This window comes from Drosophila pseudoobscura, chromosome 4, assembly GCF_009870125.1.
Source record: "Drosophila pseudoobscura strain MV-25-SWS-2005 chromosome 4, UCI_Dpse_MV25, whole genome shotgun sequence".
NCBI lineage: Eukaryota > Metazoa > Arthropoda > Insecta > Diptera > Drosophilidae > Drosophila > Drosophila pseudoobscura.
This window is the reverse complement of record NC_046681.1, coordinates 9345025-9356568: the sequence shown is the minus strand read 5'-3', so window position 1 is coordinate 9356568 and position 11544 is coordinate 9345025. Positions and strand designations below refer to the sequence as shown.

Here is an 11544-nt window from a genome sequence, read left to right as displayed (position 1 = left end):
GAAGTCGAGTGGAGTGGCGTGGCGTGGAGTGGAGCACTGAGGCTGCCCAGCTGTTCACATATTGTAGCCATATAAAGGCAAACTATGTGCCATGTGAAAGCATCAACAGTGTTGGCCAACCATCAACAGGGCTGGGTAACCATCAATAGTGCTGGGTAACCATCAGTAGTGTTGGCTAACCATCAACAGTGTTGGGTAACCATCAGCAGTTCTGGCTGACCATCAGCACTTCTGGGTAAACATCAACAGTGTTGGCTAACCATCAGTGGTGTTGGCTAATCATCAGCAGTGCTGGGTAACCATCAGTAGTGCTGGGTAACCATCAGCAGTGCTGGCTGACCTTCAACAGTGTTGGTAAGCCATAAGCAGTGTTGGCTAACCATCAGCAGTGCTGGGTAACCATAAGTAGTGCTGGCTAACTATCAACAGTGTTGGCTAGCCATAAGCAGTGTTGGCTGACTTTCAACAGTGTTGGTGAGCCATAAGCAGTGTTGGCTAACCATCAGCAGTGCTGGCAAACCACCAACAGTGCTGGCTAGCCAATATTTGAAGCATACCCCATTTCAATGTTGAGTAATTAAATGAAAATAAACTATCACCAAAAAAATTATAATATTAATTTGAAATAATCTGTTTTCGAAGCTATTTATCTGTCCTTTGAGACACTTCCAGTTATTCTCTAGCCTTTCTCTTCATTTTCCCCTTATTTGTAGCTACAAAATCCAGCCCTTAAACCGCTCTGCGGCTCAGCATCTCTGACCCGCACACACACAAGCAGCCATAAAAGTTTACAAGTGCGAAATTGCATTTCATGAAAGTGTCCTTGGCTTTGCTATGAGAACACAATTTTTGTATTTTTTTGCTCCCCCCTTTTTACACAGTATTTGGAGAGTATCAGAGTAGATGTAACGGACATGAAAAAGCGTTTGTCACTCACTGCAAGCGAGAAATGGATGGAAAATATAGCATACAAAAAGGTAACTGAAAAAAGTCTCCCCCATTATGCCCTTGTAAAAGCGAGGTATCTTGTGGTCCATAGACTGCTTTGAGCTAGTGTACTTATATATTTTTTTGCTGCACTTTGCGCTTGTTGTTGTTTGACTTTTGTCGGAGGTTTTTTGCCGCCTTTTCGTCGTTGTAGTCGCCGTCGCCGTTGCCGTTGCCGCCAACGCTTTTTAAATTCACTTATTCAAATTTTCTTTTAGGCGACCACACACACAGACACACACACAGACACACCCACTCACACATGTACTCACATGCATTGTTTGGACATGTCACGTGCATAACGAATTTGTTACCGAAATCTGTTTTTGATTTAGTGAACAGCTTGCACATTTTCTGCCTCTGCCTCTGCCTCTTCTCTGCCTTCTCCTTCTTCAACTTTTGCATTTTTTCGCCTCTCTTTTTTTTCTATAGAGCAGAACTTGAAATAAATTGAATTTGCCAAAAAAAAGTGCTTGTCCAACACTGGTTAACTGGTAATCAAAAGCTTTTTTGCCAAAAAAAAAACTTTTGCCTGCTTCGGTTACGGTCTCGGATTCTGCTGTGACTTCAATCAAATCAGCATTTTTGTGGCCCTGATTAATGTACTTGTGCCGGAGAAATCAATCAATTCTTCAAAAGTTTCTTACTCGTTTGCTTAGATTTTTATTGCTTTCGTTTTCGCTTTCGCTCACTTTAATTATACCCAGTACTGGCGGAGAACGGGGGGTGTAATGTCTTTCTGTAGACGTTTGTAACGGGTAGAGTGGAGTTCGCCTGAGGACGATGGAGGAAATAGGCTTGGACTGGCACTCGTCTGATCTAGGAAGGTGTTCGTCCAGGGAGGGTTTGCTGTCTTTATTGTAGATGGGCATTCCATAAAGGGATATTTCTGTCAATCTATTACACGTTTTTCTCATAGATTTCATATATCAAAATGGTATTACTTCCAACCCTTAAATATTTTATCATATTTTAAGCTTATTGCCAGAAATACCTTGGTATTCCCTATAAATCCTCGTGATATAGGGCTCCCTTTAGGTAGATTTTTAATTATTTAAATCTGTTTAAATATATCTAAATATCTGGAAAATGTTATTTCGATTTACAGATCAAAAAACGAGATAAATTTGGCACTCCTTCTCCCTCGTTTACGGCCGTGTAGAGGGTATCATCTAGTCCAAATGTGGCTTATAATTCCCCCACCGTTTTCTTTCTCTTGTTCGACTGCTTCGGCTCGGCTTTTTCTCTGGCTCAAGTGTAAATGCGGCACGAGTGGACCTAATTAACACGTCCATACATCAATCATCTGGCCAGCGAAGGAAGCAGTGTTCAGTGATGCGGATTATTGTGCGTAAATTACTCAGCTGGTCGGCCATTTTGTAAGGCATGGGGGTAGCTCGTTGGGGTGAGGGGGTCGTAGCACGTGACGTTTGATTCCAGCTTTAAGGTCGTCTCCGGCTTTAAGTTTTGCGCATTTCGCATGCGGGACGGACGGGTTGACGCTCGTCAACGTCATTGTCGTGGTCTGTCATGTTAAGTTTTCTAAAGTTGTTCCCAGGCTAAAATGTCAGTTTGCATTTTGTTGCATTTTGAGGCATCACACGGCACGCAGCGTTGTGGGGGGTTTTCGGTGCGCCCGGAATGGAGGTCAGGGCGCTGTGGCGCTTATAAATGACATGACATCAAAGCGTAACAAGCGGCACTAAATCTAAACGACACACACACACAAGCGAATGGAACCTCACTCTAACAGACGGACAGCTGCAGAGCTGTTAAGTCTCCGCCGGACAGGCAGGATGAGGACCCGCAGCCGGATCCGTACCCCACCCGCTGTGGCGGTTTGGTTTGAGTTTTAGTTTTTTGCTCTTCTGTTTTCTGGCTGAGAGTGCCGAAAATAGTCGGAAATTCAATCAAATTTTTCACTCGTAGGTGAGTGCACAACTGCGGCTTTTCGTAGAATGGCAGAATACCATTTATAGTTTTTTCTTTTCTTTTGTAAGATTTGGCATTAAATTTGTACATTTTTCCCCTCGCATCACAAGTTTAATTTTTCCCCCTTGAAATGTGAAAAATAGTTGTTGGTTGGAAAAATTCTGATAGATGGTCGTTTGTCAGGTAAAAATTGAATTTTTAACGCCATAAAATCAATGAAAATATTTTCTGTGCAATAACCTTTTTGGCAGCTAAAAACAAATAATTTGCATGCATATTTATTCTAGAGTTTCGTGCATAAATTTAATGGCAAAAACAGGCAGGCAAAAACCAGACATAACATACTTTAAATTATTGCCACTCCCTGTGAATGGTCAGGTTTTTGTCTATATAATATGTCTCTCCTTTCTGGCGTTTTTTTTTTGTTTTTTGTTTTCCTGGGTTCGGTGTTCGGTGTTTCGTTGGGATTCCAGAGAAGAGCTGTGCAAACAAATGTTGTCCTGGCGGCCAGGAATTTTTGGTTTGCAAAAATTCTTCCCATACTGGAAGTGTAGTTTACGTATCACAAAAAAAAAAGAAAGGAGAAAGCAAAGAGAGCGAAAAAGTGAAAAACAAATCCAATCTATGGCCTGCTCCGGTCAGTCAGTCAATGGTTTGTGCTGAAGAGAAATTCAAATATTGTAGAATAATGCCAAAATGAAAGTATTTTCATTCAATTTTTTGTTGTTTTTGTTTTTTGTTGTCCAGCTTTGTTGGGCAAACACTCGTACCTATCTATCCCTTTTAGCCCGTATCCAGTTTCAAAGGACTCCTCCGCCTGCCGTTTTTCCATTTTCCAATCGACAATCGACACAACAAAAGCCGAGCGGTTTTTTTCTATATTACACTCGAAGCCAAATCGAAACCAAAGTAAGCAAATCGATGGCAAAAAACTATTCGATTATGGACGTTATGAAAAGTTAAAAGCGTTTACAAACAAGTCGAGGCAATCGACTTTCGAGCAACGTTCAAAAAATGATATTAATTGAATTAACGCTTACATGTGACTGGCAGATTGCCAATCGGTGGGAATGGAATTAGTATTTTGGTGGCCGAAAGACAGAGAATGTATAGATCTCTCGTAAGTCGAAGGCCATGGACTTTTGACAGTGTTACTCATTCATTTTGGAGCTACTTGATGATCCCATCCCTAGAAAACGACGAGGAGCAACGATGATTCCATCCCTAGAAAACGACGAGCACTCAACGATGATTCCATCCCTAGAAAACGGCGAGGAGCAACGATGATCCCATCCCTAGACAACGTCGAGCAGCCAAAGATGATCCCATCCCTAGACAACGACGAGCGCTCAACGATGATCCCTTCCCTAGTAAAGACGGGGAGTTTCCCATCCCTAGAAACCTCCGAACATCTATCAAACACAAAAATGAATAAAGACCCCATACTTATCGGTTAATCGCACCGATGAAACCCCTCGAAATACTCTTCACAGCTTTATACAAATGTCCAACATTGTGTGTGGTTTGACTTTGTTTAATTTAATTTCGGAATTCCGTCAAGTGAAAGTTTTGCCGCTCTCAGATCCGGTTCAAGTTGTGAATTATAACACCATTTTAGATACTTAGATACAACTGCAGATGTGTGTGTGTGTGTGTGTGTGTGTATCTACTGCGGGGCTGCAAAAACTTTAGCAACTTTTCGGAAAAGTTGAGGCCGTGTTAAGCCAAAGTAGTTTAGCCATGGGATTTTTGCACTTCTTGTAGCCAGGAAATGTTTACATATGCGCATAAAGATGCAGCCACACGGAGTGTCCTCCCCCATTCCCCCTACCCAACAGGCAGGCAACAGAAAGGATTCTCGGAAAGACAGTCGGCAGTGGGGCGGGGAAAACTTTGTTTCATTCGTTATAAATTGTGGACACTGCGGCAGAGGAAATATCATTTGCGCTAAGTAGGCAGTCGACAGTGACAGTGCGGGGGGAAGCCCATGAAGGATGTTTGGCTATAAGCACACTTTTACACAGATATGTATACCAGGGTTATTTAACAAACACAAGCAGATAGGTGCTAGCAGCAGCACAGACAACAAAACTTGGTTTTTAAAGGGTAAAAGGTCCCTGTTAAAGAGGGTATAAATTTAGACAGAATTATATGAAATAAATAAAATAAAATATATTCATCAAATAAATATAAAATAAATAGTAAATATAAAATAAAAATAATTATGCACAATTATATAAAATAAATAAAATAAAATATATTTAATAAATAAAAATAAAAGAAATAGTAAATATAAAATAAATTATATTCATCAAATAAATATTAAATATGAAATAAATAAATGTCCTTTAAACTAAATAACGAAAATAATTATGCACAATTATTTAAATTAAATAAAATAAAATATATTCAATAAATAAATATAAAATATATTCAATAAATAAATATAAAATAAATAAATGTCCTGTAAAATAAATCACAAAAATAAATAAATAATTCGATTGTGGGACAGTCACTTTCTAGGCACGAGGCAAAAAATAGAATGTAGCTTTAAATGAGTAGATCATGCCCCAAAATCTTTTTTTTCAATTAAAAAAAAATACGTTTTTGTGTGTTTCCGCACCTTTACAATTTTTATTCAGCATCTGAAGCGGGTGTATCCACAAAAACTAATAGATTACAGAAAAGATTGTACGACTTTTCACAGGATTTTTGATGCGTGTCGATGGAGTAAAAATACCTGAAGATATAGCGACACACAGTGGAAGTTTTCTACAATTTTGTTTGTGTAATGGTTATACTTTTAGACTTTAGTTCTTTATTAGCATTAATTCCCAATAAATAAATTTTAAAAAATAAAAAAAATAATAAATATATAATATATAAATAAATAATAAAGTAAAGGTACTAATCATTAAAAAAGTCCGCAGAATGTCAAATGCACCACACACTTTGATCGATGCAATTGGCGATGAAATGTATAATCTTTATTTAATCAAAGGATAATTTATAAATATATAGAATATATATTGTTACTGTGACAAGCCAAAGGACTTAATTTATTCGATGATTCCTTGTACTTTTGTATGCCAGAGGCCCCTCTTTTAAGTAGTTCTTAAAACATCTCGATATGGTTAAAGCTTATATTAGAAAAACTAAAATATTGTACATCATTTCAGTGCTCACTCATTCATATTCATCGTTTCCAATCAATTTCCCCATAATTTATGCCAAAACATTAAAATATTCATGCGTGCTGCAATTGGAAATAATTTTCCAGAGACAGAGAGAGAGGGAGGCAGAGGCAGGGAGAGGGAGGAAAACTTCCTTCAGCTGCCGTGAATTAACCAAACAAGTCACGCCACTGGGTCCTGTATCCTGAAACGGGGACAGCTGGCTCGCTAATAGATTACCTTATCCGTTAATTGATTACAAATAAACACAAACATGGAACGAGTCTGGACCTTATCCTAGGTGCTACGTGCTCGATTTTGTCCTGCGTGCATTTTCATATTTGTTCAGGCGATAGAGAGTTCAGCTAACCGAAAAAAAAAGGGGTGACCTGTGCGTGACCCTGACCCCAGACCGCAGAACACTGACCCACCCCAAAAGCCGTTGTTTAACCAGGTGCCTTGGACTTGGACGGGTCCGGGGACCCGGACACTCGGGAAAATCAACAAACTTAGAGCTACATAAATCTTTATTAGCTTTTCCCTCCAGGCCCGGGCCGGGGGGGGATGGGGGCACACACGAGCGCTAGACCCCAGACGAGTGGCAATCAATTAAACAATGTCACTAGCTTGCCACACTTGCGACTCTGCATTTACATGACGCGGAAATGATCGATCAGTAAAGAGGATTAACATTATAACAGGCTGTTTTTACTCATCATTCCTCTGTGAATGAATAACTCTCTTCCGAAAACCCATCTTGTTCCACATATTTTACTCACTTCATTTTGTTTTTATAGATCTTGGATAGCTTCACATTCAACGATTGAAAATATGTCCTTGGGTAAGTCATAACAATTCTCTTAAACGGTTCGAAAGTGGCTTAGAAACGTTTCCATTTACTATGATTGATAATAGCATCCATTCTGCGACTTGCATCACTTTTCCCAGGCAAGCGATCCCCAGGCCGCTCAATGGGTTAACGCTGGCCGGGCCAAGGCAATCCATTTGGCTGTCTGGCGGGGGGACGGGGACGAGGCTGTGTCCTGCGCCATCGCTTGGGCATTTTATAATTTATCAAAATGAAAATTGATGCCACACGAAGCAAATGCAACTCAAGTGGCCCAGCACACGCTTAAACCGCTGCTGTCTCCCACGGGGGGGGGGGGGGGGGGGGGGGGGGGGGGGGGGGGGGGGGGGGGGGGGGGGCCTTGCGTGCCGTGGCTGCAACAGGACCTGAAGCTGGTGCTTCATGCCACACGAAATACCATCGCAAATAGCGGAAATTCTTTCGCAAATATTTAGACCAACTTTTTTTAGTGACACGCGTTCGGGTTGAGGTCCGAGCACCAGCTTTAAAGGATTCCTTATGCCTTGCCTTGGTCTTGTTTTTCTTTTTCGTATTCTTGTGCTTTATTACCCTGTGGTTTGTTTCGAGAGGGTATAGATACACCTGCCAGGCTACACTGGCCATCTGTGGGCTCCAGGACCCATTGTAATGGGTATCTTTTGGTTGCTACACTCCTTAGTCCTTGGTCCTGCAGTCCTTATTGTTGTTCTGTTTCGGACAGTCGGCATTTATGCCAGTTAAGTTGTTGGCCAGTTCGTGACTGTTGGCGGCCTTTATTTGCGCTTGCATTTTCATTTGTGCCTGTAAATAGCATTAAAAATAATTTTCCGGCTTAAAAACGCTCCACACGAACAGGAGGAGCAGAGGGGCAGTGGCAGAGAAGCGCTGACAGCCGGACGGGCTTATGCACTTAATGAAATGTACACGGCAATTGTTACGGAGACTGAAAACGGAAGCCTAGCAGGAGACAGACCCGGCCCGGAGCCGGAGATGGATGCCGGCGACCCAGATGGGGACAAAGATGCTGCGGCATTTCACTGCTTGAGGTCGGATTTTGCGTTTGCGTTTGCGTTTACGTTTGCGTTGTCTGGGCCATCAATTGGAGCCAACTTAAATTTCATTTCGCCCATCGTTCAGGTCCTGGCCAAATGGCAACTTCGCATTAAAGGCTTTCCGCCCTGCATTCTTGGGGGGGTTAAGTGGCCGCCATGTTGTTTATCCATTTTAAGTGTTTTTCGGTTTAAATGCACTTAAAAGCCTTGTCAAACGTGGCCAATATGCAATTAATAGCAGCAACAATTTGGATATTCGTTTTTCCATCTTAGCCGTTTGCTGGTGGCCTTTTCTTATCGGTGGCAAGAGGAGAGCAGAAAGAACCGACGAACGATAACAAAAAGATAACGAAAATGTGCGTGTGAGCAGGTCGCAATCGAAATCTTCGTATAGCATTCGATTACGAGCCATTCATTGAATGCTTTGCTCATCCGAAAGTGCTGATCGGCTCTTCGGCTCGGACTTGGATACAAAATTGTTTCTGAAGTCCATTCGCATATTCAATTAAAGATTCTATAAGAGAATGATCGTTGAATAGATGTGGCATTGAATTTTTCGCTCATTCGAAAGTGCTGATTATCGGCAAAGATCCAAATTAAAGCCCGTTTCTGTAGTCTATTCGCATATTCAATTGATGCTTTCAAATGAGGACGTTGTTGAAGCGAACTGACTGTTTCGCTCATCCGAAAGTGCTGATCATCGGCAAGGCCTGTTCCTGAAGTCTTTTGGCATATTCAATTGATTATTCCAAATGCTGACTATGTTTCGCTCATCCAAAAGTGCTGATCATCGGCATTGTTGCTTCCAAAAGACTACTTTGTTCATGAGATCTGCCATTGAATATTTCTTTCCAGAGATGCCAATGTTCATCATTGCATCCATGTATATTCCTACCTTAAAATTGCATAATTAAAGGCCAATACTTGTCGAACTTTGTTGAATCTTTGACCTATGACCTACATAGCTTGTGATAACAAACCCTTTTACAGTATATACAATCTGTGTCTTCATTTCGATTGACTTTGCTGGATATTTATATTACTTTTGTTGCCTTTGAGCAAGGTCAATTTCCTGCACCAACATTTCTCCGCACCCGCACGCACAGAGAAGTGTTCGCAAATAAATCTAATTGAAATCTATTCAATGATAACATTACCCCTATAAATATTCATGACACTTTCCGCTCATCACCCTGGCAATCCTTGGCCAGAACTGTGTTGTTCTTTCATTTGCAAATGAATTGGCCAAAGCTGAATAATAATAAAACCGAAAATGCCTTGAACATTTTGCGGATACATTAAACATTTTGCATAATTATTTCAAATGATTTTCAGGTGTAATATCCCAGGCATTTTCTTAAATGCCGACAATCTGATATTCCAGCCCAGCTCCCTCCCTCCCAATGGCACTGCGAAGTAAATCACAATGAATTTGTTTCAAAACAATCGCCTGGCGATAGGCCGGAAGGAAAACTCAGGCCTGAGTTGGGCCTGCCAAAAGGAATTTTCAATTACAAAACAAAATGCCGAAATAAGTTATTAGCCAAAACTTTGGCCGAGTGCCATCGTTAGGGCCGTGCCTGTATCTGCCAGTATCTGTATCTGGCTAATGGTAATTACAGGCAGGTCAAGGCGTAATTAAATATTCCACCAGCCAAACGAAGTTGGACAGGAAGAGAGTGCCACTGGAGGTCCAATCATATCAGCATCACAACAATTAGCCCGCCCCAAAGGTATGGGCTTAAGCCGCTTATTTGAGGGTGGATTCGGGGCGAAGGACCTTTCCATTGATGGGTTGACAATGTCTTCGGGAGGGGAGCACCTGTCATGGGTTCTTGGCCTCCAAAATGTTCCCTCTTTCATAAATAAAACCCGAACTTACAATAGATTTTATGAGCTGCTGATTAATTTGTGTAAATAACATGAGAATTTTAACAAATCAAGCGAAAAGGCGCAAACATCTTGAACCTCTCTTTATATTGTGCTGCCCGATTGGCTCTTCTTCAGTTCGGCGCTGAGATCGGTCTCGGACGAGGGATCTGGCACACGGACAGGCTTGCCGTGCGAGGCAGTATCGAGAGCCTTGTCGGCCTCGGCGTTGGCTGGACGCTTGATTTCGGCCATCAACTTCTGGTAGCACGGATGGCTGGGATCAAAGCCCGGCTCTGGCTCGATGAAATACCCGCCGTCCTCGGATCCGGCGTCGGCCAACGAGTGCGAAGTGCGAGCCTGGTCGTCTTCCCCCATCATGGTGTCGTACGTGTCCTTCGGGCAAGTCTCGGGCACGCAAGCACTCGTCTCGGACTTGTAGCTGTGCTCCGAGTCGGACATGTCGCCGAACTCCTCGGCAATCAGGCGACGGGCCAGCGGCACCGAGAAGAACTCCCTGTAGTGCAGCTTGCGGCGGCGCTCGAACTCCAGGCGGCGCACCTTCTCCTCCACGGTCTCGGGGAACTCCTCATCGTCCGACGAGTCATCGGAGTCCTGGTCCATGCCAAAGCAGGGCGTCGTCAGCAGCGAGGTGCGGCGCAGCTTCTCTATCAGTTCAGCGGTGTCCAGTTCCTTGGGCAGGTCGCTCTCAAACACGAACGGGGTCTTCGGCTCGTCAATGACCATGTGTCCGTAGGTCTTGCCCTCCGGATGGAAGGTCTCCAGCACATTTAGCTCATCGAACTTGGCCGTCTTCTGGCCCGCTGCCGGCGGCTGGCTGGCGGCCCCGCCGCTGCCGACCTTCAAAATACCCTTCACGTCCTCAGGATTCATTTTTAATATTCTGTGGAGAAATTTTTTCCGTTTGTAAAATAAATTGTGTGTTTCAGATATTCTATAACGTTTCGATGCGAGTCCTATTGTGAGACTGTTTGTTTTTTGTGTTGACTACTGAAAGGTGATTGGAGAAGCCGTGGCTTCCTTTCTTCCCCATTTTGTTTGTTTTACATTTTTCGAGTATTTTCAGAGTTTCGATTAACAGTTCCTCATGGGAATACATTTCATAAATTAGAAACCGATTCCCTTCCCTCCCTTGAATCAGAATCACTTTCAAATTACCCAGTACTCGGCACTCCTTTATTGCAGTTCCCTCAATAATCCTTGCTGTTTGGCTGCAGGATGTCAAGCACTCCGTCTAGTGTGTGCTCTGTACTCCATTCTCGATGCTTCGATACTCGATGAGCTCATCAGACCGACTACCGGCCACAAAGTAAACTCATTTTGACGTGTCCCTGGCTGGGGATGGCACAGTAGATCCAATCGGAGTCGAGTGGAGTCAGAGCAACGCTTCATTATTGATGCTCTGAACCGGAGTTTTTGTTATTGATGTAAACATATTCATCAGAAACATGCTACCTCTGACAGTGGAAAAGAGCGCCAGAGTGGGCCACTGGGAGCTGGGAGCTGCCTGCCGTTGCAGTTGCAGTTGGAGTTCGTTCTGTGGCAGCTGCCACTTCAAAACACTTCACTGCACACAATTTTTTCACCCTCCCCCTCCCCCCTCCCGCCTGCCATTTCCACAAACGTTGCCGCGCCTCACTGGGGCGGGCGGGTGCGGGGTCAG

General features: G+C 42.9%; 1 protein-coding gene across 1 annotated transcript; it reads right to left on the bottom strand.

The window, feature by feature from the left end:
* Positions 1–9869: 9869 nt before the first annotated feature.
* On the bottom strand, positions 9870–10870 carry LOC4816360 (protein phosphatase inhibitor 2-like). Its single transcript, XM_001355847.3, has one exon. It carries the CDS (start codon positions 10752–10754, stop codon positions 9966–9968), a length of 789 nt encoding a protein of 262 aa, XP_001355883.2. The 5' UTR covers positions 10755–10870; the 3' UTR covers positions 9870–9965.
* Positions 10871–11544: the final 674 nt, after the last annotated feature.

Coding starts and splice junctions, on each gene's coding strand:
- LOC4816360 (XM_001355847.3), bottom strand. CDS start 10,754: ATGAATCCTGAGGACGTGAAGGGTATTTTGAAGGTCGGCAGCGGCGGG.